Source organism: Podarcis liolepis (genome assembly GCF_965112155.1).
Source record: "Podarcis liolepis genome assembly, chromosome: 14".
NCBI lineage: Eukaryota > Metazoa > Chordata > Lepidosauria > Squamata > Lacertidae > Podarcis > Podarcis liolepis.
Genome location: NC_139569.1, coordinates 40728453 through 40744145, shown reverse-complemented (window position 1 = coordinate 40744145; position 15693 = coordinate 40728453). Strand labels below are relative to the sequence as shown.

The following is a 15693-nucleotide window of genomic DNA, read 5'->3' as shown; positions in this document are numbered from 1 at the left end:
AGCGGGACCTGAGTGCCAGAGCACTGTCCCCTCTTGGGATTCCCAGCAACTGACATTCAGAGGCCTACTGCCTCCAACAGCGCTTCCAAAACCTACAAGAATGAATTGACTTCAGTGTCACTTAGCTTTTTTGAACAAGGGTTCCCATCATTCAGTGATGTCTTTACAAAGCAAACTTAAGGCCCTTTAGCTTTTAAGGCACAACAAACTTGTGTAAAATGTCCCCAAGCACTCTTGCTTTAAAATACGTGTTACTCGATCCAGCTAAGATACACCTGGTCTAGGCTGCATGATTTGGAAGAATGCCATCAATCAGCAGGTGACAGTAATCCACCAGAAATCCACCAGTGATCCACAGCCTACATTCTTCTGCCCATCCCTGCTGTAAAACTCGATGGAAACCAAAAGAAAATGCACAAGTTTTATTATTGACTGTTGTGAATATTTGTCTATCAACCAACTGGGAAAAGGTCACTGCACTGTAGTTCACTGGAATAGTTTCAACAATGAGAAAAGGATTTTTAAATTGTGGGGCAGTGTAGCGGCTTGCACAATTGTTATTATTTAAACAGTTAACCTGTAAACATAAGGAGTGTGAACAGGAGACTGGCCACAGTAAACGGAGGGCATCTTTTTCACTGTTCCCTACTTGTACTGGGGAGAAACAAACCATTATTCCTGACATCCAAACCATAGTGGCTTGTTTCACTCCCAACAAACCTCAATGATAAGATCAAGCTTATTCTTAGCTTACCAATCAAGGTTTGCTTGGTGTGAAATAAAGCACAATCTATGGCTCAGATGTAATGCGAAGCCAGGGGCCGTGGTTGTTAGGATTCTTGCCCCGTGCTTGCAGTCATGGGATTGTTTTATCACATGACGGGAAGAACCAGGTACTCAGTTTCTCCTTGGAGGAAAGATGGGATATAAATAGAATAAATAGTAGATGGACCTGATATGAGGCAGCTTCCTGTGTGTAGAAGGGCAGAAATCCAGAGAAGCAGGGAAGTGGAAGCACCAGCTTATGAAGAGGGTACATGTACACTGTGTGTTGAGTAATAATGGTCATCTGTTCCTGCCCGTTGCTTTCATTAATGCTAAATTTGGCACTGCTCATCTTGAGTCTCATATCAAGAACAGATGCTTAGCAGGTTTCAAAAAGCCTGAATGACTTTGCAAGGATTCACATTTCTTTTAAAGCCTCATGGCATGTACTGTAGGAATATGAACGTACTTGAATGGTGAACAGGGCTGCCACAGGTCTGTTCTGAGGTGCAGCTTCTGGTATTACTAGGTGTGGTCTGCAAATTCTGAGTGTTGATATATCGAGGGTCATCAAAAAGATCCATTTTGCTTGCATTTTTCAGCAATGAAGCATCTTTCTTTCCTCCCTGCCCTTGTTCAGTGCAGCCATCTGCAGTTAATTGCAATAGAAAGAGACTTCCTTTATTTCACAATAAACATTAGTAAAACACTTGACATTTTCCAAATGCATTCTTCCAAGACATATTCAAAAAAAAACATGGGCCTACTTAAATAATATTTTCAGCACGTATGAAAAAATGAATTTCTAGCATACCAGGCTATCCTACATAAACACCAATATCGAACTGTGATGTTGTGAACTGATTTCTACAACTATAATCCCATCGGCTCAGAACCACAATAGGGAGGAGCATGTATAATGTCCCAGACTCAGTAGGGATGAGGAAGACATCTGATTCAGTTTACATTTAGAGGTGAACCTAATTTGTACTTTCTGAAATATTCTGTAACTGAAACCCACCCTTCCTTTGAAATTAGCACTTCTCTGATTTTTGAAATGCAATTCACCTCACCAGCCAAGCAGTATGTACAAAGATACATATACTGGGGTAAAGTTTGCATATAAATGCATTTATCGTCTTATGATCCCAGTGGAACAGAGACAGATTTAGGGTAGCACAACTTGTTTGATTGCATAGACCCTTGGGGGCTCTGCAACTTAGGTAGAATGGAAGGCGGGGGTGCCAAATTTTGGTGTCACATAGGACGCCGCGGAAATTTGAAACCCCAAGGCCCATCCCTGAGTTGAATCCTCCAGGGGGCTCACATAGCAATATTAAAATTACAGCATCTATTACAAAATTTAAAAAGTCTGTAACAAGCACAGCACACATCATCATTTAGGGCGGAAGAAGAAGAGGAGTTTGGATTTGATATCCCACTTTATCACTACCCTAAGGAGTCTCAAAGCGGCTAACAATCTCCTTTCCCTTCCTCCCCCACAACAAACACTCTGTGAGGTGAGTGAGGCTGAAATACTTCAGAGAAGTGTGACTAGCCCAAGGTCACCCAGCAGCTGCATGTGGAGGAGCGGGGAAGCGAACCCAGTTCCCCAGATTACGAGTCCAGCGCTCCTAACCACTACATCGCACTAGCTCCCTTACGTTACATACACACACAGATCTAAAAAGCCCCCGATGCTTACATTTTCTAAAGCAAAGCAGCTTCTGGAAGGGGATATAATGATAAGATCATGAATGGGGAAAGGGTTAAGCGTTTCATCTCCATCTCTGCTCCAGATCTCCCTCTCCTGTCTAGGAAAATTAGCTGAACTTTTGTTGCCTGTATTTGTGTGAAATGTGGAAGTTATGGCCTTAGTGTTATAAGCATCTCAAATAACGGCAAGGGCAGCATGTTGCCTGACAGCTGCTGGCAGTTACAAGTAGAGCAAGCCAAGGGTGGCGTCAGATATAATCGGACATCTCCTGAGGCCCACATCCCTGCAGCAGACCCACTACTACTTTCTCATGTTATTGTTCCTCTTTGGTTCACCTGCTCCTTCTCAGTATGCAAACAAGAGTGAGGAGGTGAAGCAGCACCCTCTGTTGCCTTTCGCTTTCCTTCTGGGTGGCTGTGAGGACTGAGTTGAGAGAGAGAGAGAGAGAGAGAGAGAGAGAGAGCAAGTGAATGAGCAGTGGTAACAAGGTGGGTTCCCTTGGAAATGGGGGTCCATTGAGACAGATCTATGAAATATCATAATGGAAACTTAAGAAGAACTGCATTGTGTCCTTTGAAACATTTGATGCCTACAGACGGCTCTGGGGATGTAATGCAAAGGAATGTTATGGTTCTCTCTGGACATTTCCCTGTGATGTTGATTGTGTAGAAAAGTGCTCCAGGGCACTTTGAAACAAACGCCTAGTTCACGTGCCACATTCTTGACAAGGCATGTACTGTATTTTTTGCTCTATAAGACTCACCTTTTCCCTCCTAAAAAGTAAGGGGAAATGTGTGTGCGTCTTATGGAGCGAATGCAGGCCACACAGCCATCACAGAAGCCAGAACAGCAAGAGAGATTGCTGCTTTCACTGTGCAGCGATCCCTCTTGCTGTTCTGGCTTCTGAGATTCAGAATTTTTTTTTCTTGTTTTCCTCCTCCAAAAACTAGGTGCGTCTTGTGGTCTGGTGTGTCTTATAGAGCGAAAAATACGGTAAATCCTCTTCTGCCTGTACCTGCCTCAGTTTTCCACCCCACTTCACTCAACAGTTAATGCAGAAAGACATAGCTAAAGTGCCCTCCCCATTCCCTTTGCCATCCTTGGCTGGAACAACCAGTACCACTCATTCATTCAACCTAGGTGGAAGGCTGAAGAATCTTTTGTTTCCTGGAAGCACTCAATTAACCAGGCAGTGTTTCTCTGTCTGTAAAGCACACATTAAAAGCTCATTACTTCCCCCAAAGAATCATGTCTCATATTTGCTTGCATTATCTCCATTACTGACCTCAGACAAACATGTGAATTGTGGCAATTTCCACCCCGGTTTCTAATGGAATTCTGAAACACCCTTCGCAAAGGGGAAGAAGAGGCAGAGGCAGGCTTGGCCACAGGCAGAACGGAGCTTGATTCTACATTTTACATTCCCCCATGAAGAGGGCAGTTTGTGACTTAGGTCTTAGGAACCCACAGGTTACTTACCTACTGCCTTGTTCTCCTCTGGGCAGTTTTCATAAATATTTGTGGATTTGGGGCTCCCAGTCTGAAAGAAGCAGAAATTAATCATATAGGGTGTTCATTGCTTTTTTAATGTCCAGTCAAAACAAATCCTATGAAGCTCATTTGGAGAAAAAACACACACATCAAATAGTTTTGCCTAACAAATTACATGCCACCTATCTTTGGTGCTATGCTCGCAGCAAAAGCTGGAAAAGGTTCAGGAAAGGGCGACCAATTTGATCAAGTGGTTGAAACAACTCCCTTATGTGTGAATCATCCCTGAGAATTTTCCTCACTCTCCTGAGGCAACGTTCTTCCGCTATTTCATCCAGCAGATTCACGGGACAGCCCATAATATCTTGTGGTGTATTCTGTAGGCACTTCCCATCAGTTGATGTCAAACCAGCGTACTACTCTGTGATGCAGTATGAAAGGACACTTTCTATTGTTGACTGGTAGAAGGAGATCATCAAATGTTGAGGGCCTTTTCTGTTGTGGCTCCCCATCTGCAGAATGCTCTCCCCAGTATGGTCCACCTGGTGCCATCATAGACATATTTTCAGCACCAGGGGAATACTTATATTTCCACCCAGGAATGTGATAGACTGAAACGGTGTCATTATTGTTAGTGTGCTGCCAAGCTTCCTTTCCCTGTTACAGCAGTTGCTTGTTCTGTTTTTTATGGTATTATGCATCTATGTTTTCAGTGTGTTGTAAGCTGCCTGGAAAACTATGAGTAACAAGCGATCAAGAAGTCTAAATAATGTTAAATAATAATAATGTCCTATCAATAATAAACACACTTACTGGACAATATTGCTGTTCATAGTGCACAGGGCACTTAGTTCTTTGTTCTGCGGGCACCTTCAGCCTGGCATCTAATAGTCCACCTGCAGGAGGCTCTTTCCCTGGGATTTCATTATAGTATTCATGATCTTCCTTATCCTGAATATTCCACGTGGATCCACCAAGATTAACCACTTCTCTGTTCAAAATTAATCAACATTACAAAATGCACAGCTTTCAAATGTGTCTCATAAAATGAGCTGCAAGTAGTTTCAAAGGACATTAAATTAAATCAACCAGTGAATGCATTGACAATGTATTTTTTATACAGATTCTACTCTTCTGCTAATGGAACTCCCAGAATGGCTTCACAACATAAACAAAGGCAAGAAATACATCTAAAACAAAGAAGCCAGGCAGCCATAAAATCAAACATTAAAGAACTCCCCGAAAGGAAAAGTTTTTATGTGATGACAGATATACATCATAGCTTCGTGGGATCTTCATAGGAAAGTTATTCCAAGCATCTGGCACCACCACCAAAAAGCCCCTGTTATGCTCACTCACCGAGTGGTCTGAGATGATGGCACAGAGGGTGCGACTCCCCAGGCTTTTCTTAAAGTTCAGTCAGGTCTATACAGCAATTTTTAATTGAGAATGTAGAGCTTCTAAGTGGGCCTTTTCTGTGGTGGAGTTGACATTATATTGTCTTTCAAAAGGAGTGGGGTAGCTCAGGTCTGGGAGCCAAATATGGCCCATCATGCCTCTCTATCTAGCCTTCAAAATCCCCAGTCTGACCACACCCTTCACTCAACCTGCCTTTCACTGAGTTTTAGCCTGGTGAAAATATGTTCTTGAATTCTGATAATGCCTCTTTTTGTCCTGACGGAGGACAGAGAGGTTTGTGTCAATGTCTGTAGCTTACTGTACAATAATAAAATTTGCATCCATTGCCCCTCCCACCACTGGCATGTGGCTCTTGGAAAGTTGCCCAGAAGTGAAAGTGGCCCTTAAGATGACAATGGTTCCCCATTCATGTCTTTCAATGTAATGGTAACATTTTTTAAAAAATCAAAGTTTTAAACAATCTTTATAACCTGCTTTGTGAGGTCCTTCTGAAAGTGGTAGATAAACATCTTTAATAAATGAAGAATTTTGCTGCAGTTGGAACTGCAGCAAAATATTAATGGATTATATTGTAGTTGCAACCAAGAAATCTGAAAAATCTTCCATTTGGATACCCCCCTCCCCCCAGGTGGGGGGAAATTTGCTGTGTCTTTTCTGTAAAAATGTAATGCAGCTAATCTTGAATCCTGCTTTTTAATTTTTAATGAGAACATAATTTTATAAACGGCCGGGAACAGGAAAGAGACAGAGTTCAAGTAGTCTGGTTAGGAGTATATAATTCAACAATTTAATTGTATAATTCACCATGGCTGGAGAAGCAGCCACTGCATTTGCAGAGCAATAGATGGACAACATTTCATATCTGTTCACCTATAAGTGCAGAGCACTCAGCTTATTCATAAGTCATGCCTTATACCACCAGCCTATCTCGAACTGTTGTCCTCCAGATATTTTGGACTACAATTCCCATCAGCCCCAGCCAACGTGATAGTAATAGTCCCAAACATGCGAAGGGCACTACTTTGGCAAATGCTTCCTTATACAGAGCCAGACCGCTAATCCAACAAACACCGTGTTAGCTACTGTGACTGGCATCAGGTCTACAGGCTGGGGTCTTTCAAAGCAGTGCTGCTGGACATCCTATTACCAGGAGTGTGGGGGGCTTGAACCTAGAACCTGCACAAACCTAGAACCCGCACACTGAGCATGCATTCTGCCAGTAAGCTGTGTGCTCTTCTGCACAATTTACAATCTATTTGTGATTTTTCCTTGGAGTTTTATTTTCCATGGGATTTTATTTTAGGTTACCTTTAGGACTGCAACTCGGTTATAGGAAGCAGTGTGTCCTGGGGCCAGATAATGAGAAGAGCCTCATTTGGCTCCCAGGCCTGAGCGTTCCCAGCCCTGACATAATGTTGTCTTGGTGAATGACAAGGTATGGGACAGTAGAGATGTAGAGAGAAAGAGATACACTGCAAGAACTTTGAGATCGGCATGCAAACAGCATGTATATTCACATTATTTCCCAGCACCATGCTGACCTTTCATTGGAAGCAATCAAAGTGGATGGATTCTTCAAGTACTGTTTGAAACGGAGCTCAAAAGCTTGCCCTATGGTATTTATGACTTCCTGGGCTATTCCACTGGGACATTCCAGTATATGGCAGGCTAAAAAAAACAAAAAAAAACAGAGAAAAGTTGTGGAAAACAAATAAATCGTTGTCATATAGGCTTAGGAGTCTGATTATCAAGAGTGCTGTGCAGGTAAAAGTTCCATCGAAGTGAAGGTTAGAACAGTTTCCAGAGTAGTACAACAAAGGAATCAAATATAACTTAAGTTCTCAAACCTTCCCAAAGGGATCTGTCGAGACGGTTGAAATTTCCTGAAGCCCAATTACAAAATGGCAGTGCAGAGGTGGAGCCACTAACAAAATGGCAGCCGATGGAAGTGGAGCTTGGAATAATCAGCTGGCAATTGCAAACATCATTCTCTACTGATATCTGTTTGCTCTTTAGAGCTTGCTTAATTCTTTGAGGCAGTGGTTTCCTTGTGCCAAGGAAGTTCATAGTTCATCTTTCCTCGGGCCAAGTACACACATTGGCTCTGGAGGCATACTGGAGAATACTTTTAGGGAGATAAGGGTTTTAATTGTTACTTCAGACTTTCGGGAGTAAATTCTACTATGTTCAAGATTTAAGCCATAATGCTGTGCACACTCATCTGGAACTTAACATCACTGAATACAGAGTGACTTCAGAGTTAACTTGCATAGAATTGCACTGTTAATTCTTTTAGCTTTTCTTCAGAACAGGAGGTATTCTGCCCTGGGTATTCTGCGACAAACTGTTTTGGATGTCTCATTTCCACATCTGATATATTTGGAATCATTGGAGTCATTTAGACAGTACTCCAGGTGCAAATGTAAACACTGATTTGCATAGTCACATTATTATATTTTCTGTTGCCTTGCTAATGACTCTTGAAAATATATATTTCCAGGAACATAAATAACAATATAAGAAGACCCTGCTGGATCAGGCATTGGCCCATCTAGTCCAGCATTCTGTTCTCACAGGAGCTGATCAGATGCCTAGAAAACTTGCAAGGTTTCCAGCAACTGGATTTCAGAGGAATTATTGCCTCTGACCATGGAGGCAGAGCATTACCATCAAAGCTAATAGTCATTGATGACCTTATCTAATAATAATAATAATAATAATTTTTTATTATTTATACCCAGCCCATCTGGCTGGGCTCCCCCAACCACTCTGGGCAGCTGCCAAGAAAATATTAAAATACAGTAATGCATCAAACATTAAAAGCTTCCCTAAACAGGGCTGCCTTCAGATGTCTTTTTAAAAGTCTGGTAGTTGTTGTTCTCTTTGACATCTGGTGGGAGGGTGTTCCACAGGGCAGGCGCCACTACCGAGAAGGCCCTCTGCCTGGTTCCCTGTAACTTGGCTTCTCGCAGTAAGGGAACTGCCAGAAGGCCCTCAGTGCTGGACCTAATTTTCTTTTAAAACCATCCAAAACACTCAAACTTTCTTCCTGGGGGGAAGTCATTCCATCCCCTTGATCATTTTGGTTGCCCTTTTCTGAACCCTTCCCAACTCTACAATATCGCTTTTTGATGTGATCAGAACTGAACAAAATATTCCAAATGCAGTAATACCACAGATCTGTATAACAGCATTATGGTATCGACTAGCCACATTTCCCCATCTTAGCCATCAGATGGCACTTTGAGACCACTCTGATAAGAAAGCTATCAAAGAATAAAGCCATCTCTTCTTGGGTGTTTTTAACTTTCCCTATCCACTAATGGACCCCGGGCTTTCTTGTACAAAGGTAGGAGGAAACATTTTCACACAAAAAAAATTTATACACCCTATTTTCCACAAAGGTTCACATATTTGAAAGCCATTGTATGTGGTAGAAAAAAAACTTGACTTAACTAAATGATATGTGAAATGTGTGCTTGCATTTCCATATCTTCAACTAAAGCAAAAACAAAATTAATCTGCTACAGGAGGGCCTGGTCCAGACTGGAACTGCAGTGTGGGGAGGGGAGTTAACCCTCCCCATCCCGCATTTAACTAGTTAAAATTGCCTCAACTGCTATTTGCCCTAGGGTGGAAGGCAGCTTACCTTCTGGGCAAATAGAACCTGGTAGGCAAGGAAGGATTTTCATCAGGAAAACCAGTAAACAGTGTAAAGGTAAAGGTAAAGGTACCCCTGCCCGTACGGGCCAGTTTTGACAGACTCTAGGGTTGTGCGCTCATCTCCCTCTAGAGGCTGGGAGCCGGCGCCGTCCGAAGACACTTCCGGGTCACGTGGCCAGCGTGACGAAGCTGCTCTGGAGAGCCAGCACCAGCGCAGCGCACGGAAACGCCGTTTACCTTCCCGCTATAAAGCGGTACCTATTTATCTACTTGCACTTTAGGGGTGCTTTCGAACTGCTAGGTGGGCAGGAGCTGGGACCGAACGACGGGAGCTCACCCCGCCGCGGGGATTCGAACCGCCAACCATGCGATCGGCAAGTTCTAGGCGCTCAGGTTTTACCCACAGTGCCACCCGCGTCCCTGCCAACAGTGTAACCAGTAAAAAACATGTTGCCCGAGATGGGCTACAGACTACAACTCCTCTTCCCTCACCTCCCCAGGCACTTCCCTGTTGCCTCACGATTGCATGCTCCTGACATAGTGGTAGCATGGATGAAATATACTCAAAGTGGAGAGTGGATTTCATGCTCTTTATTCAGCTGATAGTGGTGAGGAGGAATGAAAGTTTCCCCAAAGTATCTGCTTTATATTCATTATTTACACAATGGGCTGCATGTGATTGGATAATTCCGGAATTCTCCTGTAGGCCAATCAGGTTGTGGATTCACTTCCATCTGGAGCTGGATTGGGTGGCTCCTGCAGATCAATCATACTGCTGCATTGTTCTAGGACCAATCAGACTGCTGCATTCTGAATCCTATTGTTCTAGGACCAATCAGACTGCTGCATTCTGAATCCTATTGTTCTAGGACCAATCAGACTGCTGCATTTTGGATCATATTCAACTCAGTACATAACACCGGACATGCCTTGCCTGGTTCTGAGGAAGGTTTCCTCATCATCAGGCATCATGGGTGAGGTTGCCCAAAGAGTCCTGCCGTTTGCCACAACAGTGTTAAATTACTGTTTAAAGTTATCCCAAAACTTTAAAGTCACTGGTTACCCCAAAATAACATGTCTTTATTATATACTAGGACGCGGGTGGCGCTGTGGTCTAAACCACTGAGCCTCTTGGGCTTGCCGATCGGAAGTCAGCGGTTTGAATCCCCATGACGGGGTGAGCTCCCGTTGCTCTGTCACAGCTCCAGCCAACCTCGTAGTTTGAAAGCACGCCAGTGCAAGTAGATAAAGAGGTGCAGCTGCGGCGGGAAGGTAAATGGCGTTTCCGTGCGCTCTGGTTTCCGTCATGGTGTCCCGTTGCACCCGAAGTGGTTTAGTCATGCTGGCCACATGACCCGGAAAGCTGTCTGTGGACAAACACCGGCTCCCTTGGCCTGAAAGTGAGATGCGCGCTGTACCCCATAGTCGCCTTTGACTTGACTTAACCGTCCAGAGGTCCTTTAACTTTTTATTATGTATCATTTCAATTCTAGCATTTGTATCTGCCTCTCTCTCCAAAGTATGGTCGTCTCATGGCAACATTTTGAAGTACATGGAAAGTGAGTGGAAATTATTATGTTTTATATGTGCAGCATTACTGGAAATGATTGCGCCTACCTCTTTGATTAACGGGGTCTTTAGCAACATAGGCGACATAGTCTGTTGTATCCTAAAACACACGAAGCCAAAAAGGAAAGAAATTTTATTCAATGAGCTTAAGCCACTACAATGTGGTCATTCTATTTTACAGCAGACTCCTACCCCCCACCCCACTTTACAAGAAAGCAAGCAGGGATATTTAAGGATACTTCCAGACTGTTGCTGTTTTCGGGCAGGATTCAATAGAGACAAAAATCAGGTTGCACAATTATAGTTGGTCAGTTGCTCAACAAACCTATTTCTTCAAGAAATTAGGCTTTTTGCAGTAACAAAGGTGAAGGGGAAATGAACTGGCAAGTGGAGGATAACATTTGCTTTGATGCAACATCATCTAACCTCCCAGCAAAAAAAATAATCAGAATAAACGCTCATTAAATAGCCAACAGAGTTTAATCTCCTCACAAACAAATCAGGATGAATGAATAAACAAGTCATCTGGAAATGGCCTAAAACAGAGTGACAACAAAGTATTATGTTTTAAATAGTCAAGGAAAAGCAAACTACAAGCTTTTCCATATGAAACAAATCCCTCAGTTATCCTTTAAAATGAGCCTTTTCTCCTAATCAGAAACACAGAAGAGTCAGAAAGACAGGGAACAATTTAACTTGGAAACGGGTCACATATGAAAAGAGACAACTGACAAACAGTGTGTTATAACAGGTTCTTGAAGTTCAGAAGTTTGTACTTACAGGATCACCTCCAGAAGCAAATGAAATGGACTGCATGTGGTGATTCGCAATAATCTGGGGGGAAAAACACAACAACATCATTGTCGTCATCTGTTTATTGGTATGCCACTTTCCCACAAAATGGTGTCCCAACTGGCTCACAATCTCAAATGAACAACAGTAAGTATAACAATTCGAAGAAGGGATTAGGAGCAATTAAAAACAATTAACTATGCTAAACTGCTACGCAGCTAGAAATCACCAGTGAGTTACATTGTAGAGAAAGAACAAAGAAGCAATCTATAGTCGTTTTAGTTAATACACATTTAGGCTTAAGTTACAGGCTAAGTTACATTGGCTGTATACACATCATACATTTAAACACATGCCTCCCCCTCAGAATAATCCTGGAAACTGCGGTTTGTTATTGGTGCTGGGAATTGTAGCACGACTGGGGGCTAAGCAACAGTAGGCTAGTTTCAACCACACAAAAGCATCAGCCTTCCAACCAGTACAGTGGTACCCCGCAAGACGAACGCCTCGGAAGACGAAAAACTCGCTAGACGAAAGAGTTTTTCATTTTCTTAGCCGCTTTGCAAGACGCATTTCCCTATGGGCTTGCTTCGCAAAACGAAGTTTGCCCCGCAAGCTCTGGGGATAGCGGGGAAGCGCAGCGCGTCTTTCCCGCTGTCCCCGGACCTCTTTTGAAGCAAGAGGCGGCGGGGAGAAGATTGCTTCTCCCCGTTGCCAGCCCCGCAATCTCCGGGGACAGAGGGGAAGGCGCGCGCGCCTTCCCCTCTGTCCCCGGACCCCTTTTGAACCAAGGGGCGGCAACGGGGAGAAGCTATTCTCCCCGCTGCCCCTTCCCTTGCTTTAAAACAGGTCCGGGGACAGAGGGGAAGGCGCGCTGCGCTTCCCCTCTGTCCCCTGACAGTCTCCATAGGAACGCATTGATTGATTTTCAATGCATTCCTATGAGAAACCGTGCTTCGCAAGACGAAAAACTCGCAAGAAGAAAAAACTTGAGGAACGAATTAATTTCGTCTTGCGAGGCACCACTGTAATTCAGAGGCATAATTATAGCTCAAGGACAAATTCTGGCCAGGCAAAATCATTCAAGGAGGGCATGAAAAAGGAGGGCTGCTTGCAGAGGGGATGTGGCCCACAAATATATTGAGGCCTGGAAGTTCCCCACCGTGATGTAAAATAATGTGACAGCTTACCTGCTGGGTCTCAATGTTCAGTAGAGTGAGGCTGGTTGTTGAGATGGTCAGTTTTGTATTCATGCCAGAAAACTGAAGGTTACTTTTACCAAGCACTGGAGATAAAAATTTAGCTGGAGGCTAAAAAGAAAAGAAAATGCCTATACGTTAGTCTTCACATTTCACTCGTAACCAAGGAGAAATGAAATGAATTACCGTAATTATTACAAGGTATTCATTATAACACCAGGACCCTTGGGAGATGCAAGACATACCATTAAAGCAGTGATGGCCAAACTTGGACCTCCAGCTGTTTTGGGACTACAATTCCCATCATCCCTGACCACTGGTCCTGTTAGCTAGGGATGATGGGAGTTGTAGCCCCAAAACAGCTGGAAGGCCATGTTTGGCCACCACTGCATTAAAGGAGCAACTGAGGGAACTTACAAGGATCCGAACTAGCATGAAAGAAGCCATGAAGGTGGTAGCAAGTAGCAACTATGCTGTTTATGGTACATGGAAAGGGGGACTTTAGGTACTTAAAATGTTGTGATTCCAGTGTAGCAAAAATAGAATTTCTAGCCGCCTGTAACATACATAGGGGCTCAGTGGGACCCAGGGACAAACTGGGAAGCCACAACAATATGGAAGGTATTGTGGCCCCCTCCCTACAAAGCCAAACGCAATCTGTGTAGTGCTGCATATTCAACTGCACTAGAGGCTACTGAGGCCAGCTCAACAGATGAAGGAAAGGTCAAGATGCAAATATAAAGATGAAACAAATTAGAGTTCTGCCCTTCCTTGACAACAGGGGGGGGGAAACCTCTAGATGTTTTGTTGGACTACAACTTCCATCATTGCTGACCATTGGCTATGCTGGCTGGGGCCTGATGGGAGCTGTAGTCCTACAACATCTGGAGGGTGGCAGATTCTCCACACTTGCTTTAGAAGTAGCCGAGCTACAAATACTACTGGGGTGTTTGTGAAAGATGGAAGAGGTGATTGCCATAGTGTTGGAGGAGAGAGCTGAGGACGACTTCTTTTGGGGCCCAAGCTACCTGGGGAGGTCTGGATAGCTGAGCAGACAAACCTCTTCCATCTGCAATGAGGACACATGGGATAGCCAAAGTGGTCCAGTCCCAATGTAGTTGTCATTGATATTTCTAGTATTAACATTGAATTTAGTTGCCAGTGGCATGTAGGGGAAGAAACTCAGGCTGTGTGTTACTCTCCTTTTTTTCTTCCCTCTACAGGGATGCCTGGCATAAAACGCTGGTGAAATAGTTCAGCATTGTTAGTGGCTGCTAATCAAATAACAAGCACTTTCAAGTAAATGCAAACGCTGTTGTTCAAGACGGTTTACCTTCATTGTGGATGTTCCTTGATTACCGTATTTATTGCTCTATAAGACTCACTTTTTCCCTCCCAAAAAGTAAGGGGAAATGTGTGTGCGTCTTATGGAGCGAATGCAGGCTGCGCAGCTATCCCAGAAAGCCAGAACAGCAAGAGGGATTGCTGCTTTCACTGCGCAGCGATCCCTCTTGCTGTTTTGGCTTCTGAGATTCAGAATATATATTTTTTTGTTTTCCTCCTCCAAAAACTAGGTGCGTCTTGTGGTCTGGTGCGTCTTATAGAGTGAAAAATACGGTAATTGCCTATCTCATTAGAAGCACAGATATGTTCGTATAGTTACAGCCATTGTTACACAATATTTTAGTGTTTAATCGCTTGTAAAATAAATAAACAAATATAAAGAAAATGGCCCTTTCTCTCTAGGTTTGTATGAAGCATGGCATATAAAACAATACGTCTTTCACTGATAGCAACTATTCCTATTTGCTAGAATGTACACATCCACTTGCCCAAGAGGGAGCTGAATTGGCTAGGAAAAGAATAAGCCATGGAGGCAGTGAGAGATTTTACTTTCTTGGGTTCCATGATCACTGCAGATGGTGACAGCAGTCATGAAATTAAAAGATGCCAGCTTCTTGGGAGAAAAGCAATGACAAACCTAAATAGCATCTTAAAAAGCAGAGACATCACCTTGCCAACAAAGGTCCGTATAGTTAAAGCTATGGTTTTCCCAGTAGTGATGTATGGAAGTGAGAGCTGGACCATAAAGAAGGCTGGTCGCCGAAGAATTGATGCTTTTGAATTATGGTGCTTGGAGGAGACTCTTGAGAGTCCCATGGACTGCAAGAAGATCAAACCTCTCCATTCTGAAGGAAATCAGCCCTGAGTGCTCACTGGAAGGACAGATCCTGAAGCTGAGGCTCCAATACTTTGGCCACCTCATGAGAAGAGAAGACTCCCTGGAAAAGACCCTGATGTTGGGAAAGATTAAGGGCACAAGGAGAAGGGGACGACAGAGGACGAGATGGTTGGACAGTGTTCTTGAAGCTACCAGCATGAGTTTGACCAAACTGCGGGAGGCAGTGGAAGACAGGAGTGCCTGGAGTGCTCTGGTCCATGGGGTGACAAAGAGTCGGACACGACTAAACAACAACAAGTTTCTGAAAGCAGCAAGTAGGAGGAGTCTTAACACCTTTGGGTGTATTGCTGTTGCTTTAGAAATGCTGCTGCTTTGGGATTAGCCTGTGTCTGATTGCTCGATGCCTGCTCAACTTAAATATATTAAAACAAGCAAATACTAGTAAATGGTAAATTTCCAGGAGTTTCATATTTACCTTCCTCTTTTTTATGCCTCCTTGCGTTCCTGGTACAGCTTCACACAGCCGACTTATTGCTTCCCTTTGAGAAAGAACAAATAGCACAGACAGTTGATGATGGAGCAATGTGGTTTATTTATGCGGCCTTAGCTTCAGATTCAGACAGTGAATACTTATTTTCAATATTTAAGTCCCTCTTTTTTTGGCTTCAGCACAACCACCTTCCAGAAAATAACTGTTAGTAACTTAGAAGGGTATGGCCGGCCGGCCTTCAGGCGAGTGGGACATTTGTCCCAAGTGCCAGTGCTAAAGAAACTAGTCGCTGCAGCCACTGAACTTGCCCCCTGCCTCTCACAAGCAACCAGGGGCTGCAGTAGGGGGTAAGGAAATAAGGAAGACAGCTGGTCCAAGTCATGCGAAGGAACATTAAAACAAATTC

The 15693-nt window shown here is 43.6% G+C and overlaps 2 protein-coding genes and 1 long non-coding RNA gene across 5 annotated transcripts in view; 1 reads left to right on the top strand and 2 right to left on the bottom strand.

Moving 5' to 3' along the window:
• The window catches only part of LOC310693470 (NAD(P) transhydrogenase, mitochondrial-like), a 963907-nt gene that overhangs the window by 537457 nt on the left and 410757 nt on the right, over nt 1-15693 (bottom strand). The gene's annotated exons all lie outside the window — the stretch shown is intronic.
• SHC4 (SHC adaptor protein 4) overlaps nt 1-15693 on the bottom strand; it is a 63177-nt gene that overhangs the window by 4346 nt on the left and 43138 nt on the right. For all 3 annotated transcript variants that reach the window (XM_083475776.1, XM_083475778.1, XM_083475777.1), the window contains 8 exons: nt 15273-15336; nt 12607-12726; nt 11405-11458; nt 10673-10724; nt 6934-7060; nt 4787-4964; nt 3962-4022; nt 1235-1414 (listed from right to left, as the gene is read on the bottom strand). In XM_083475776.1, coding sequence (XP_083331902.1) covers nt 1235-1414; nt 3962-4022; nt 4787-4964; nt 6934-7060; nt 10673-10724; nt 11405-11458; nt 12607-12726; nt 15273-15336 — 836 coding nt within the window. The remainder of the gene's footprint in view (nt 1-1234; nt 1415-3961; nt 4023-4786; nt 4965-6933; nt 7061-10672; nt 10725-11404; nt 11459-12606; nt 12727-15272; nt 15337-15693) is intronic.
• Nucleotides 10548-11462, top strand: LOC310693713. Its single transcript, XR_014519355.1, has 2 exons — nt 10548-10614; nt 11376-11462. It is a non-coding gene; the product is annotated as an uncharacterized lncRNA (long non-coding RNA).